The 15,766-nt window shown below is 40.6% G+C and overlaps 1 protein-coding gene across 3 annotated transcripts in view; it reads right to left on the bottom strand.

Moving 5' to 3' along the window:
* CFAP43 (cilia and flagella associated protein 43) overlaps positions 1-15,766 on the bottom strand; it is a 111,016-nt gene that overhangs the window by 23,708 nt on the left and 71,542 nt on the right. For all 3 annotated transcript variants that reach the window (XR_011648999.1, XM_004468233.5, XM_058298487.1), the window contains 8 exons: positions 15,329-15,433; positions 14,222-14,338; positions 13,099-13,326; positions 11,338-11,544; positions 9,883-9,972; positions 9,558-9,638; positions 8,841-8,966; positions 681-800 (listed from right to left, as the gene is read on the bottom strand). Coding sequence is in view for 2 of the 3 variants with exons in the window: in XM_004468233.5 (XP_004468290.2) it covers positions 681-800; positions 8,841-8,966; positions 9,558-9,638; positions 9,883-9,972; positions 11,338-11,544; positions 13,099-13,326; positions 14,222-14,338; positions 15,329-15,433 (1,074 nt within the window). In the remaining variant the exon portion in view is untranslated. The remainder of the gene's footprint in view (positions 1-680; positions 801-8,840; positions 8,967-9,557; positions 9,639-9,882; positions 9,973-11,337; positions 11,545-13,098; positions 13,327-14,221; positions 14,339-15,328; positions 15,434-15,766) is intronic.

Raw genomic sequence — 15,766 nt, 5'->3', positions numbered from 1 at the left:
CCGGGCCTCCTTGACCTGTGTGGAGCTGGCCCATGCTCAGTGCTGATGCGCGCAAGGAGTCCTGTGCCACGCAGGGATGTCCCCCATGTAGGGGAGCCCCACGTGCAAGGAGTGCACCCCATAAGGAGAGCCACCCAGTGCGAAAGAAAATGCAGCCTGCTCAGGAATGGCGCCACCCACACAGAGAGCTGATACAACAAGATGACGCAACAAAAAGAAACACAGATTCCCGTGCCACTGACAACAACAGAAGCGGACAAAGAAGAAGATGCTGCAAACAGACACAGAGAACAGACAACTGGGGTGGGAGGGGAGGGGAGAGAAATAAATAAATAAATCTTTTTTTAAAAAAAAAGAAATAGTGAGGAAAAGAACAGAGTATATAATAGGAAGATATACCTCATCTGGGGAACTTTTAAGCAAGGACCTGAAGGATAAATATAGAGAAGCCAGAAGGCAAAGCAATTGGCAGAGAGTATTACTGGCAGAACTCTGCGGTGCGGCAGGAGGACACTGGGTGTGTTCAAGGCACTGAAAGAGGGACTGTGAAGAGTGAAGGGGAGGTGGCACCAGACAAGGCTGGAGAGGGAGCCGGCCCAGAACACACAGGGCCGTGGAACCTGGGAAGGGACCCCTGGAGGCTCCTTAAAAGAAGTCACCTATGCAAAGCTTTTATTTACCTGGTTGACTACCATCTCTGCCTTCACTCTCCGGTCAAAGAGTCTTTTCAAATATTCATCAAAGTTCTGTGTGCTTTCTTGAATAGAGTTTTGAAGTTTCTTCAGTTCTGCTTCTAACGACTAAAAGAAGTCAATACTAAAGTTAACGTCTAGGACCACCAAATGCTCCTAGGAAGTGGCGCTCACAGTTTGCTCTGAAGTGCCTCAGGGGAGGGGCAGGGAGGGCCCACGTGAGTGTTCCGGGCCCTCTGCCCCCTTCAGTTGGAGACCCTCCATTTGGAACTGTTTAATGCAGCATGTATCTGAGATGTGTGCTAAAAAGATTACACTGGGGGTAAAAAAGCTTCGACCACTGATTGCCTAATGATTCAGGCAGAAGTAAGGCTGGTGGAATGAACCGCAGCAAATCTCTCCCAGAAAGTTCTGACTCACTCTTTATATAGGCAAAGCAATTTCCTTGGCACACACTTGGACCTTAAAAAATACTGATTTTATTTTCAAGCTGTGAATAAGTTTACATATAATTTTTTTAGATTTTAAGGAATTAAGAATTGTATATATGGTGGGTGTGTGTATCTACGTATTTATACTCTCTCTTGTTTTCTCTATGTTTTGTTCCTTGAAGCAGTTCTACCTCAGGGAAAGGATTTACCTTTTTTGTTTGTTTGTTTGTTTTTTAATTCCACCAGAACTTAGAGCTAAATATACAGCAGGTAAATGGAAAGTTATACATTTATTTTTTAAGAAAATAACACCTGCAGATCAATGTTAGCCATCGTCTTACTAATGATTTTTATCTTAAAAAATTTTTGTAACTTTTTACTTTGATATAATTTCAAACTTACAGAAAAGTTGCAAGAAAAGTATAAAGACATCCCATATGCCTCTTATAAAATTCACCAATTTTTAACATTTTGCCCTATTTGCTTTTATCATTTTGATCTATTTCTCTATCTATCTATCTATCTATCTATCTATCTATCTATCTATCTATCTATCTATCTAATTATAGTCATCATCGTTGTCTTTTTTCTGAACCATTTGAGAGTAAGTTGCAGACAGTTGGGTACAGGCCAGTTATTTTTTGAATGTTACTCAGTTTAGGTTGATTGTTTCTCATGCTTGGACCCAGACACATTTTCAGCAGGAGCATTACTAAGTCAATATTGTATCTTTCTCAGTGAACCACATCAGGGGACACATGATGTTGGTTTGTTTCATTAGTGCTAATGTCAAACTTTGATTCCTTGGTTAAGTAGTATCCATTAGATTCTCTACTGTAAAACTACTATTTTATCACTTGTAATTAATACTTGAGAGGAGATACTATAAGAAATACCTTGAAATATCTTGTTCCTCACCAGACTTTTATCCATCAGTTTTAGCATCCATTAATAATTCTTACTCAAATCAATTATTACTATGATAGCAATAATTGTTGTATTTAAAAACCGTAATTTTTTCTGTTAGTTTAATAAAGGAAGATACTGACTCTGAGAAGATAATGGAAAGAGAGAGATTTAACAAAAAGTATAGAGACATATGATGCAAGAAGAAACATCACCTAAATTAAGCTAATTAAGCATGAGGAAGTATTTAAATAAAACAAACACATCTAGAGAAAGCACATATCAGGGCCAACTCACAGGTAATAATTTTCATCAGTACCTCATGGGAATGGAAGAATCCCGTAGACTGTGGCCTCCTAGTATTTATCAAGTTCATGTGTTTCTAGGTGATGGGAGCATCATCACATGGCAAATGATCAAAGTCCAGACTTTCCAAGCATTCTGACCCACCCTTCTTTAAAACAACGAGAATCCAGGCCTTTGAGGTTCTTTGGACAAGAAAGGACATATTTATAATGTAAAATGGCCTTTTGCCCTGTTCTTCAAATGCTCCAAACTCGTCTCTCTGCAGGCCCTTCTCACATACTTTTCCATCTGTCTGCTCTTCATCTCACTCTCAAACTGTACATTCTTTCTCATTCTTCCAAAGCAATAAATGTCTCTTTCTCAAGAAGGCTTCCTTGGGCCTATCTTAGGCCTTGTCTTAAGTCTAAGAAGCCAGGACTGAAACAGGATTCCAGGGCACAGGATGTCTTGAGGGAGTGCTCCTCAGGAAAAACCTGTAAGGGAGTGAGGGAAGAAGAGCAGGGCAGGGGCAGGAGCTAAGTGATGATGTCATCTCAAGCAGTCCAGCCTTGGCCTGATTCCCAGGGGAATGGTGGGGGGGTGGGGGGACGGGAGAGGCTCTGCTGAGCTATCCCACCTTGAGGAAAGGGAGGCTGGACTTTTGTAGCCCCTTCCTCATCTGTCAGTCATTGCTTGCCCTGGGTGGAGGTTATGGGGTAACCTGGCCTGGGTCTCTGGATAAGGATGCTCCCGTCAGCCAAGGGGACACTCCAGAGAAGGTCTCAGGGGTAAGTCTGTGGCTGCAGCACTCATAACAGCTAGGGGATGGGTACACCAACCTGTAAAAGGGACCTGGGGACACTGATAGCCCCTGATCTAAGTCAGTGCCTCAGTTTTTACTGTCATAGATAGCACCCTGAACTTGTCCTTCCTAATTCATCATATTGTAGTTCAACAACTATCTTGTGGGCATCCAGTTAATAAAAACCCCCTCATCCCAGACAATGAGGGGCAAGAGCCATGTCTGTCTTATTCGCCACATATCCCTTAGGACTAGCACAGTGTTTAGCACACAGCAGGCAGTCGAGAAGTATTTATTGCAGACATGGCTGTCACTTTTTCTTAGAGATACCTGGAAAATCTAATTGCACCAAAAAAGGTCTGCATCAGGTGCTGGGAAGTGAGAAGCAGGGGAAATTGAGAGGTGAGAGGCCAAGTAGGAGGTGCGTGTGAACACTGCAGCAATTCACCACGCCAAGAATTTCTCCCAGCCCTGAAAAAAAACCATGATGGGCCTTGTAATTTAAGAATGTATCATATGTGCTGATCAAACTATAAGCTCTTGAGAGCAGAAGATGTATCTTTTAATCTATGACTCCCCAGTCTTAGAAAACTGCCTGGGGAAATGGATGTGGCTCAGGCAACTGGGTTCCCGCCTATCGCATGGGAGGTCGCTGGTTCAGATCCTGGTGCCTCCTAAAGAAGACAGCAAGCTGGAGCAAAAGGCAGGTGCGGCAGGCTGACACAATCAAAAACACAAGAAAAGGGAAGCAGACCTGGCTAAACTGACAGAGCGTCCGCCTACCATGTGGGAGGGTCCAGGGTTTGATACCCAAGGCCTCCTGACCCATGTGGTGAGCTGGCCCACATGCAGAGCTGCTATGCGCAAGGAGTGCTGTGCCATGCAGGGGCACCCCCACGTGGAGGTGCCCCACGCACAAGGAGTGCACCCTGCAAGGAGAGCTGCCCATGAAAAAAGCGCAGCCTGTGTAGGAGTGGTGCCACACGCATGGAGAGCTGACACAGCAAGATGACATAACAAAAAAGAGACACAGTTTCCCAGTGCCGCTGAGGGTGCAAGCAGACACAGAAGAACACACAGAAGTGGACACAGAGAGCAGACAATGGGCGGGGGTGGTGAAGAAGGGGAGATAAATAAATAAAAATAAATCTTTAAGGAAAAAAAACCCACAAGAAAAGAACATAGTGGGAGACACAACAAAGCGGGGCGCAGAGGTTCCTGGTGCTCCTAAAGAAAACAGCGAGCTGATAAGATGAGCACAAACACCCAGCCCTTAAATAAGAGCACCAGTTCTCAAAGAACTTGTTATACATGCAGAAGGAAATAAAATAATTAGTCCAAATAACTTCTGAACATAATATGCTGGTTGTACATCCTCAGTGGGATATATTTGAAGAAGAAAAAGAAGTGCAAAGAAATCTTAAGATTGATTTAGTAAATTTTTTTTGGTGGAGGCATTTTGTGTACATTGTAGGACTGAACCAATAAGTAAATGTATTTATAATTTGAGAACCAGAGTTTTCACTGTGGGGGCAAGTGATCTAAATATTCAATGAGGAAAGCAGACGTGGCTCAAATGACAAAGTGTTCGTCTAACATATGGGGGTTCCAGGGTTCGATCCCCAGGGCCTCCTGACCTGTGTGGTAAGTTGGCCCATGCGCAGTACTGCCACGTGCAAGGAGTGTCCTGCCATGCAGGGGCGCCCCTGTGTAGGGGTGCCCTACGTGCAAGGAGTGCACCCCATAAGGAGAGTCTCCCCATGTGAAAAAAGCTCAGCCTGCACAGGAGTGGCACTGCACACACGGAGAGCTGACTCAGCAAGATGTTGCAACAAAAAAGAGACACAGTTTCCCAGTGCCACCAGATAATGCAAGCAGACACAGAAGAACACACAGAGAATGGATGCAGAAAGCAGACAACAGGGGAGGATGGGGAGAGAAATAAATAAAATAAATCTTCAAAAAAATAATAATAAATATTAAATGAGAAAAAAAGAGAAGAATCCTGTGGTGTTGATAGGAGGTAACAAATGAACTCATGAATATATACATATATATATAGAGAGATATAGATATAAACACATACATATTTTGTGTGAGCAAATACCTATAATTAGCTCTGTCCATCAATATGACCTAGAAGCAAAGTTGCCTTTTGCCCCCAGTAGCAATGAGCATGTGTATTACCCAGATTTTGGTCTCTAAATACCAATCCTAGTAAAAGAAATCATGGAAGACTAGAAAAATAGCTGATTTCAGGCATATGGCAGGAAAAGTATAAGATGTTCTTGTGTTAGAAAGGGAAAGTGCTCAAAAACTGCTGGGACTATGTCACAAGAACATGAAAAACTGAAGGAGCTTTGAATGCCCTGAATATCAAAAAGAATATTAACAGTAATGGATTAAAATATTTCCAATTTTAAAAAGAATTAAAAAAAAAAAGAGTAGGACTCATGTGGGTCAGAGGGAAAACTTCTTTACAGGAGAATACCAAATATAGAATAATTGAGAGAAATTGGAATTTTACAATCACCATTGTAACAGTTGATTCAGAGATCATTAATGGATGCCAAAATACTATATGAGCAGAAGAATCATAGTTTCAAAACGTCATCCCAGATTACAGATTAAGTAAAAAGGAAAAAAGGACCATATATAATGAAGAAATCTGCAGAACACCATCTTACCGAGAGACCAAATTTAACATCACCAATAATGGGACCAACTAGCATCAGGTGCCTCCTGATGTCACGCACTGAGAAGGACATAGCATCACCAATTGTAGCAGTTTGATATTATTGATGAATTCGAAAAAGAAATACTGGATTATGTTTGTAAACTGATCTTTTCCTCTGGGCATATTAGATTATATTAGATTCATAGGTTTAGTTGATTAAGTAATTATGTAAACCTCTTGTGCCAATAGGGCATTGAGTTCCCACCCTTAGGTGGGTGGGGACTCACAGATAAAAGGCATGGCAAAGGAGAGAGTTGGGGGGTTTTGATGTTGGAGTTTGATGCTGAAGCCTTAAGCTGGAGCCCCAGGAAGAGAGGAACGCAGAGTCTGGAATGAGGCAAGCACTGGGAATAAAGGAATCCTAAGCCCAGAGATAAGAAGACCTGGGAAGAGAGGAACACAGGAAGCCTGAACCCTGGCAGACATCAGCAGCCATCTTGCTCCAACATGTGGAAATAGACTTTGGTGAGGGAAGTAACTTATGCTTTATGGCCTGGTATCTGGTACCCTTTATAAAAACCAACCCATTTCTGGTATTTTGCATCAGCACCCCTTTGGCTAATACACCTATGTAGCATTATTGTAAAAAAGATTTTACCTGAATCTAATTATGAGCACACAATTAAATACAAGTTGAGGCGCATTCTACAAAACAACCAGTCTGGATTTGTGTGTGTGCGTGTATTTTTTTAATGTCAATGTCTTAGAACATACACACAAAGCTATGTCATGGGAAACTAGAAAGACATAAAACTAAGTGCAACTGATTAGCTTTTGGATTTTAAAAAAAGCTATGAAGGACATCATTGGAACAAGTGGAGAAATTTTGAATATGAACTATATATTAGGTAATAGTGTTGTATTAATAATAAACTCCTTGAGTATGGTCATTTTCTTGTGGCTATGTAGGAGAATGTCCTTGTTCTTAGGAGATTTATGCTACAGTATTTAGGTGTGTCATTATGCCTGCAGCTTATCTCAAATAATTCAGCCAAAAAAAAAAAAAACTAGAGAACGATATAAAAGATTGATGAGTACAGGTGGAGGGTATATGGATGTTCACTGTACTATTCATATAACTTTTCTGTAGGTTTGAATAATTTCGAAATAAAAATCTGCAAAAAAATAACTCAGGTAGAGGGAGGAAATGAAACAACAGTGGTCATTACACCATCTTCTCTATTTTCATGTATGTTTCTCATTTTCCATATTAAAATGTGTTTTCTAAAGATTGAGAAGAGGGAAATCAGAGTGAGTGAACATAGATATTTTTCTTGCTGTGAAGGTGCACAGAGACATTGAACAGCACATCAAGGGGAAAATGGGGTCAAGAGAGGTTTTTTATTTTGAAATAAATTTATATTAACTCAAAAGTCACAAGAATAGTAAAAGAACTCTTGCATCTTAGTTTAATAAGAGAGAAAGGACAGCATGTGAGTATGTTCTGGTAATAATTCACTAGGGAGGGAAAAAAAAATGATGACATAGGAAAAAAGAGAAGTTACCCAAGTAAACATGGAGCAGGTGAGATAGGATGAGATCTAGTGCACAGATGGGGAGGGCCAGTGTTGGCTGGAGGCAAGACCATTTCATCCACAGGAAACAGAAAGGCAGGGAGACTGTGGATTTGGTGGGAGGGTAAGGAAAGTTCTCTTCTAGTTGCTCTCAATCTCCCAGTGAAACAGAAAATTAGATGAGAGTGAATAGAAGGGGTCAGGTGTTGATTTGAGGAAAGCAGAGGTGGTGTGAAATGGTCTTTTAGGATCTGGGAGTTTGTTAGAAACTCAGGGTCCTTACATCCATTCTGGTCTATGGAACCCAAATTGGCATTTTTAATTACGATCCGCAGGTGATGTGGGTTCACCTCAGTGAAAGCACTGGGCTACGGCAAAATGTAATTGCATCGCTTGGCAGCTCTAACAACCCAAGGAAGAGCATGGTCACTAAATTAGAGTGGAATCAGTCAGTATTTTTTCTTTGTCCAGTGCATGGGTGCAGGTGCAGAAGAAAGAGGCAGAGTACTTGATGTAACTAAGGCTGAAATATTATCAGGTGAGAACGACCAAGGGGCAGAGAGGCAAGGGTGTGAGAGGGGACCATTTTACAAGGCAAGACCATGAGCTGGTGCAGTGGAATGGCCATCACCTACACAGCTATACTCCCTAATGCCTTGAAATCTTTACTTCACTCAAGACTACTCATTTGACTTTCGAATACTACCTTAGAATAAAATGCACCAAGAACACTGTTAGAAGATCGCAGTGAATAAAAACGGACAGGTTAACAATAAAGTTCAAAAGAGTTGTTCATGAAATACGGTCACCATAAAGCTGACAAACTGCCCTGCCTCATAAGAAGGCATCATTTTACTTCCTTACAGGAGAATAAATCTTACTTATTTGGTTGGATACCGATATCTTTTATTTCTCTATTAAAATCGTAAGCAATTTTAATGTGAGAATATGGGTTTCTTTGCAATGGAAGGAGATAAAATAGCAGAATTGCATTGCAAGACCTCAAATTTCCATTGTAAAGTATATGTTGTATTAATTGTGTCACTCCTCCTAAATTCTTTCCCTGAGATAGAGAACAAATCAAGAAAAAGCATTTCTGAATGCAAACCAATGTAGCCAATATAGAGCAATATTTGGCAGTGCTTTGCATACACTGTAATAGGTGTTCATTAAACATTTGAGGAATGAATGAAGGACCAAACAAATCATAACAATGCAGGAAATGCTGAAGTCAATAAGAATTTTCTTAACCACTGCTCTTTGTTCTTTTTATTTTAAATTGGTCTAGGGCATCAAATTTATCTCCACCAATTTCTCCAAATAAAGCATATATATCTCTTTGGAATTTAAGTTGAAGAACTATCCTAGTTAGTAAGACACTGAGAAAATTAAAATAAAGCACATTTAATTTGAAAAGATAATGAAGCAGAACCCTGGATATGATAGGCTACAAGAGTTTTTTGTTCTTCTAACCTTTCTATACTTATCTCTTTCTTCATTTAACTCCTTGACTTTTTTCTCATAGTCTTTGAATTGTTTCCTTTCCTCTTCAGACCACAAAGCATCAGCTTTTGTCATAAAATCAGGTTGAGGAATCACCTAAGGAGAGAAAGGAGAGCATTTACTCTAGCACAAACGTAGGTATAGTAGTACTGTAAAAGCTCAAAGTTATCATTACAGTTAAAAAGAGCTCTTTAAAAGGGTATAAAACTTTACATTGGCAGGGACAATGACCAGACAGAAAAAAGGATATGAAAAAATGTAGCAGTTGTTCTCCTGTGGCATAAGCTAAGGTGGGTGGTTGGGGACACACTCAGAATCTGATGTGACAGAGAGGTGTGTGTTGAACTTTGTAGCTAGAGCTATGCCTGAGCTCCAGGAGCACCTATGTCAGGTAGCAAAGAAAATGTTCCCTGGTGTATACAGAGGATTGCAGGGGCAGGGGTACCCCCCGCCTTCTGTGGAGACCACAGACCACTGTGGTTATTTGTTTGTTTGGAAGGCAAACCTGGGGTTTCAAACCTCTTTTTATTTGCTTGATGTGGTTTGTTTATAAAGTACTAAGAGGTTGTGTAATATATGTTGCTGAGGAATTTCTAATACTCAGGTCCGTATAAGAAAGAAATGGTAAATATTTATGCAGCTCTTTCCACCCCATTCCACCTTCCATGGGGATGGCCAGAACCTCACCATTCTTAGAACGTCTTCCTTCTTGACTTCCAAAACACCACCCATCATGTCCATCAGGGCTCGGCGTCTCATGTCTGTACTCTGGGAAAGAAGCAGTGTCAGAGAGGGCAGACAGCAGGCTGGCCCACTGTGGGGAGCACCAGGGACAGCCACCCACCCTGTGTTAGAATGACTGGGATGGAGGGAAGAAGAGAGGGAGAGCGACTGAAATTCGAGTGGCCGCTGCATATGACAAAAGCATGGAGTGCACGTACAGGAGCATTACATCCAGTTAGGAACTGGATGGAAAAAGGGTCTTGGGTACTATATAAGTAAAACTGCATACTCGTGCTATAAGCCATCGCTCCATTTCACGGGTCGCAATCAATTCTGCTTTGGCTTTTTGCCACAGATTCACATGTTTGCTGGCTTTTATCTGAAAGACACAATATGGTACATATAGGAAGGGGCTTGGGGATCTTATCCCAAGTGCAAATGAGCAGCCACTGCAAAGGTTTAAGTAGGGGAGGGACATCATAAGTTTTTCCCCACAACAATATCACTCTGCTGTAGCAGACTGGGTTAGAGTAAGAGAGGAAACAGCCTTTCTGGGGTTAATTATGCAGAGTGATTGCTCACAGCAGGATCTTCCCAAGAGGGGCTGACTGAGGTCCTTGATATCACTGTGCTCAAGAGTTTGAGGTGACATGAAAAGAATCTAGTTTAGGAAGAAACAACTTGCTTAAACACACACAGCACAGTAGAGGCTGGGAAAAAGGATAGGCTGAGGTGTTATGGGCTTGGTTCGAGCTCCAACTGTCACGCACTAGCTTTATTGCTGTGCCTAAGCTACTTAACCTCTCTGTGCCTCAGTGTCCTAATTTGTAAAATGGAGGTAATATTAGTACCTACCTTATAAGTTTTTTGTTTGTTTCGAGTTACCGGGGCCAAGGATTGAACCCGGGACCTTGTTCGTGGGAAGGTGGTGCTCAACCACTGTGCCACATAGGCGCCTTTACCTTATAAGGTTTTATAATGATCGATGAGTTTCAATGTATCAAGGGCATTCAGAATGGTGCTTGGCATCTAACGGGGTCTCCTAAGGCATGCTATTATTTTTTGCCCCAGAGAAATCAAGATGGTTTCATGTGAGCAAGGGGTTTTCTTTGATTATTCTTTAGCATTACTTTAAATTTTTTTTTTTTTTTGTATTAGAGCAGTTGTAGATTTACAGAAAAATCATGCAGAAAGGACCGAGGATAGAGTTCCCATGTATCCCACCCCACACACACACACCCAGTTTTCCCTAGGGAGCCCTCTTTGTCTGAGAACCACACGGTCCTAATGGCCTAAACTGGTGCTCACATGACCTCGTGTTCCTGGGATGTGTACACAAGCATGACATCCAAGCTGGGCCAAGGAGCCCCTGCTCAGGCAAATCCAGAATTGGGATTCAAAGGTCCTAGTTCAAATGAGCTTCTCTCTTGAATAGAGGAGATATAAGGTAGAAACTGCAAGAGAAAGCTGAAATGTAGGGAGAAGTTTGCTAAAAGAAGAACCAAAAAGCTCAGTCTTTGGTTCCTGCTTCCTTCATAGGCTCAGTGTCCAACTCTTCCCCAGGTTCCATGGGATTCATAAGAGAAACCCACATTCTGTGGAGGTTATGTCAACTGTTTTGGTGTTTGTAACCAAGCGTGCTTCCTAATACTGTCATTTTCAGCAGGGTAAACAAGATGAATAAATAAGAGACGGGGAAAATGTCAATACAAAGAAGGGAGAGGATGACCTGGCAAGCCAGTACCTCATTACTTTCCACAACAAGGGTTCTCTGTGGCTTCTCACAGTCTTCAAATTCTGGTTGCCAGATGTCTTCTTCTAATTCCAGATCTAAAATAATTTCTTGAATTCTTACATTTCTTTCCTTCACACGTGCAACTTCAAACTCTTTTTGCTTATATGCAGCATCAAATTCATTATTAAAAACAGTTTTTACTTTGTATATTATATCCTGAAAGATCAGTATGTTATTGAAATACATCACATATTATATCTTTACTGGCAAAACAATCCCACTGTTTTATTTTCCTTCTAAGTCATTCCACAAATTATCAGTAAGTTGATCTTTCTAAAACACTGTTCAGGTTAAGGAATTTCTTGACTTAATAACCTACAGTAGCATCCAACCATGGGTAGGATTAAGGTAACAGCATAATTGTAATACCACGAGCTGTTTCCAGAAATATAAGTTGTAACTCTAATATGCAGGTATGTTGATAAATGCTGAAATGGGCAATAGGTACTTGAAGACTCCTTGGGTTATTCTCTCTACTTTTGTGTATGTTCTAAAAAAAATCATAAATTATTTTAAAAGCAATATGCAGTGTTTAGGTTAGGAAATGTCTTTCTCTGGGAATGTAGTCTGGGAATGATGGAGAGAAATGTTTGGAGGATCTCCCAGAGAAGCACAGCTATGCACAATATTCTTCCCCTATATGGACAGGTCATTCCCAGGAAGTGAGCCTGAACTTGCCTGCTGGATCAGTCAATTCCTAAGGTGGCAGTGGGTTCAACTGGATTGCACCCACCACCACTGATGGGTAGAGCAATGGGTCAACTCAAAGTAGCCTTCATTATCAGAGTTCAGTCTATATCTATCCTACTGAAGATGAAGCCATTGAAGTAGGGTGGAAACATTATCTGTTTTAACAGTTTGCACTAGAATTTCTCTCAGGCTAGAAATCACCTTTGCATAGAAAATGCCTTAATACGGCAGCAGGACAGTGAGACTTTGAGGACATGGATCAGTGGAAGTTGAGCAACAAAAGAGATAACTAAACAGTTTTGAGGACAAATGAACAGGAATTTCAGGGGTTGGAGAAGAAGAGTAAAGAAAGATAGGAAGAGAGAACTGAGTGCCACGGCAGGAGGCTGGAATTCAAATTGCAGATAGAGCTGAAGGACTTTCAGGAACAGAGATAGCCAACAATAAATTTCAATTCCCTGCATTGGCGCAATCTCAGTCCTCACATTGTCAAAAATCTTCAGGAGGGCATTCTATATATTCAGATTTGTTCTGAGGCTGACTATAATAGATTGGTGGAAAGTAAGGAGTACAGCTCAGAGCCTGAGGGACCCCTGCATCTTATCTCTAAACCCCAGAATTTATAAAAATCTTAGAGAAGAAATTGTACTTCCCCAGGTTAAGGAGAAAAAAAATCAATCATATCTTGATTTTATAAGGAGATCTTAATTGATCCTGGGCTACACAGGCATCCAAGGATTTATTTAATCTTTCAACTTAACTGGAGATTTAAGCAGAAGAATGGCTTGTGGTGCCAATTAGTGCAGGATGCTCTTTAGAAAGAAACCTTGATACTACAGAACCCAGTCGAAATGGATGAAAGCAACTCTTGTACACAAGCTCTGTCTCAAGGACATGCATGCTAGCCCAAGGACTGTAAACACATCATTTGATGGGCATTAGATTTCAATGTGAGCCCTTGCAAAATAACTGATGGGGGAGTTTAAGAGATTTTCAAGGATAAAGTGAAAATCCACCCACCTTCAGTAATATAATTTGGTTGATTTTTTCCTCTCTGGAATGAAGCTCCAATTGGCTTGACAATAAAGAGGTATCTACCCCAAAATCAGTACTCAGACTGCCAAGCAAGTAATTGGGCAAATTGGTATCTTGTATTTGTACCCTTTCTTCTTCCTCTTCATCTTCCTCCTCATGATGCTTTTTAACCAAGGTAACTACAGACTGAGTCTCTACAATTTCCTTCCGTAGCTAAATACGGAAAAAGATGGTATAGAAGTTATTCAATGAAAAGAATTCTCTAAAGGAAAATTTTCTGACAATTCCGTGATTTCAGCAATCATTTTAAGATGTTAAATTCTCTCACCAACAACTGAATTCAAACTGATAGACAGAGTCAAAAACTGCTACAGAAGAGATTAAAGTTTCAGAAATCAATAAACTGTGGATAAACCAAAAGGGTGAAAATTGTTCTTGGTAGTATATTATATATTTTTGTGTCAGGATGACACTTGCTTATAAATATTTTGAGTATTTCTTGGTGCTTTAGCATTAAAAAAATATACCTTCTTTTCATATTTTGTAAAGGAACTAGTTTACATAGGACTGGTAGGTGTGAGTTAAGAATTATGGATACCTTTATACTTCATATTTCAGAAAAAGAGCAGATGCAAAGTTCTCACCAAAACAAAGCTAAATCAAAGGGGCAGAGTACATTAGTGGTCAGACAGAGATTGCTGCCAATAAAGCTAGGGTTGCTTTAGGAAAACCATAATTCTATCAAAACAGATTCTATTTCACCTTTGCTCAATTATCTTAAAAATACAATCCTTGGTGATAAGGGAGGATAAAAAGAGTATTGAGTAGATGAAGAGAACATCTGACCAGGGCAAGAAAAATCTCCAAATTTCATTTTTTAGTATATCCTCATATTTGAAGGTTAACCAGTGTTGAAAAGGATGTAGATCCTTGATTTACTGTGTGAATATAGGGTACTCACTAGACAATACTCTGCAAAATAACAAGGAAATGAAAACATAAATACAATCTAAATTTATCTTAAATTGTATGCCAATTCAAATCTGTATGAGGGAGACCCCAAAATAAAATGCATCATTCATAAAGGCATATATATTTAAAACTGTACTTTAAGGCACTCTGCTTCAATCTTCTTTTGATGAACAACACTCTCCAATTCTTTCAATTCTTTAGCAGTGCGCTCTTTCATTGGGAAGTTCTCAACCACATAGGGGATGTGAAAGCACTTGGGGAAGAAAAGCAAGGTGAAATAAATAAATTTTTAGTACAATTTTGTGTGGAGGGATGCTTTCCCTTATTAAATTAACTCAGAATACCAGTGACACTGGAAGTATCTTTAAAACAGAGCAATATTATTTCACTGATATTGGTGTAATCTTTGTATAAAATAACTATTTTTGTGAAGAAGTTATTCCTAGGACAGAGGTTCTCAGCTAGGGTTGATTCTCCCGACCCCTACCACCAGGACATTTGGCAATGTCTGGAGACATTATTGATTGTCACAACTGAGGGTGGGAAGTGCTGCAGGTGTCCAATAGGTGGAGGCCAGATAAGTTGCTAAACATCTACAATGCACAGGACAGGCCCCCATAACACAGAATCACCCAACTCCAAATTTTCACAGTGCTAAGGTTGAGAAATCGTGTTCTACAGTCGTACTCTGCTACATAAATGTAGAGTGACCCAATATGTTATTTTCCAGATGGGGGCATGTTTGAAAGTAGTACTATTAATAGTTACTCTAGAACCACAGGCATAAGCTGGGACCTTTGGTCACCCCATACAAAGATGGAAATCGTGTTGGGAGGATTCTCAGTACAAAAGCATGAAAAACAGCCCTTTAGCAAATGCAAGGGCAGGCACAGATGGATGTACCCGATGCTATGTCTAGCTTTCTATTATGTGGAATGTGAATGAGGTGACCTTTGGAAAAGACAGATGCAGGTAGTATTATAGAGGCAAAAAGGCAAGGAGTACTAAGGCAAATCTTGAGAGATGCTGGCTTAGAAGCAAATAGGAACAGAGAAGAGAGGGAAAAAGGGTCAAGACAAAGTGCCATATCTGGGTGGAATTCTATAGACTTCTGGATAGGAAGGGGGAGGGTATGCTTTATGTTCTTTTCTATGCATATATTTTCTTAAATTTCCTTTAGTTTTCTGCCTTAAGAATTTCAGTAAACTTCTCATGAGTCAAAGTTTTGTGTGTTGCATGTTACCTTAAGAGCACGCCCTTTCACGGTCATTGAATTCCAGCATTCTTCTTTTATAAGTTCAGTCAAGTATCTCTTGGCTAGGTTATCCATTTCTGCGTCCTTTCTTATCTTGAAGAACATAAGTGAAGGGAAAAGATGAATTCACTAACTCTACTCACGCAGCACATTTAGTGACAGAGTATGATTGTCTTTCCCCAATACATGAGGCTGCCCTGGCTGAGCTGCATTTTTGGAGGAAACTTCCCTGTTATTGAGAACATTTCCTGAAGTTGTATCCATAACTTGGGATTCCTTTCTTTGAGAACTGGGGTGTCAACACAAATGTCTCTCCAGGCAGCATGTCCTATATGTGAGAGAAGTGGGATGTGAGGACAAACGCTGGCTGGGAGGGAGGGAGGGAGGGCCTGGTGAGGCCAAGCTGGAGAGCCCCTGCCCCCTCAG

This window comes from Dasypus novemcinctus, chromosome 6 (assembly GCF_030445035.2).
Source record: "Dasypus novemcinctus isolate mDasNov1 chromosome 6, mDasNov1.1.hap2, whole genome shotgun sequence".
Classification (NCBI taxonomy): Eukaryota; Metazoa; Chordata; class Mammalia; order Cingulata; family Dasypodidae; genus Dasypus; species Dasypus novemcinctus.
This window is presented reverse-complemented; position numbering and strand designations above follow the sequence as displayed.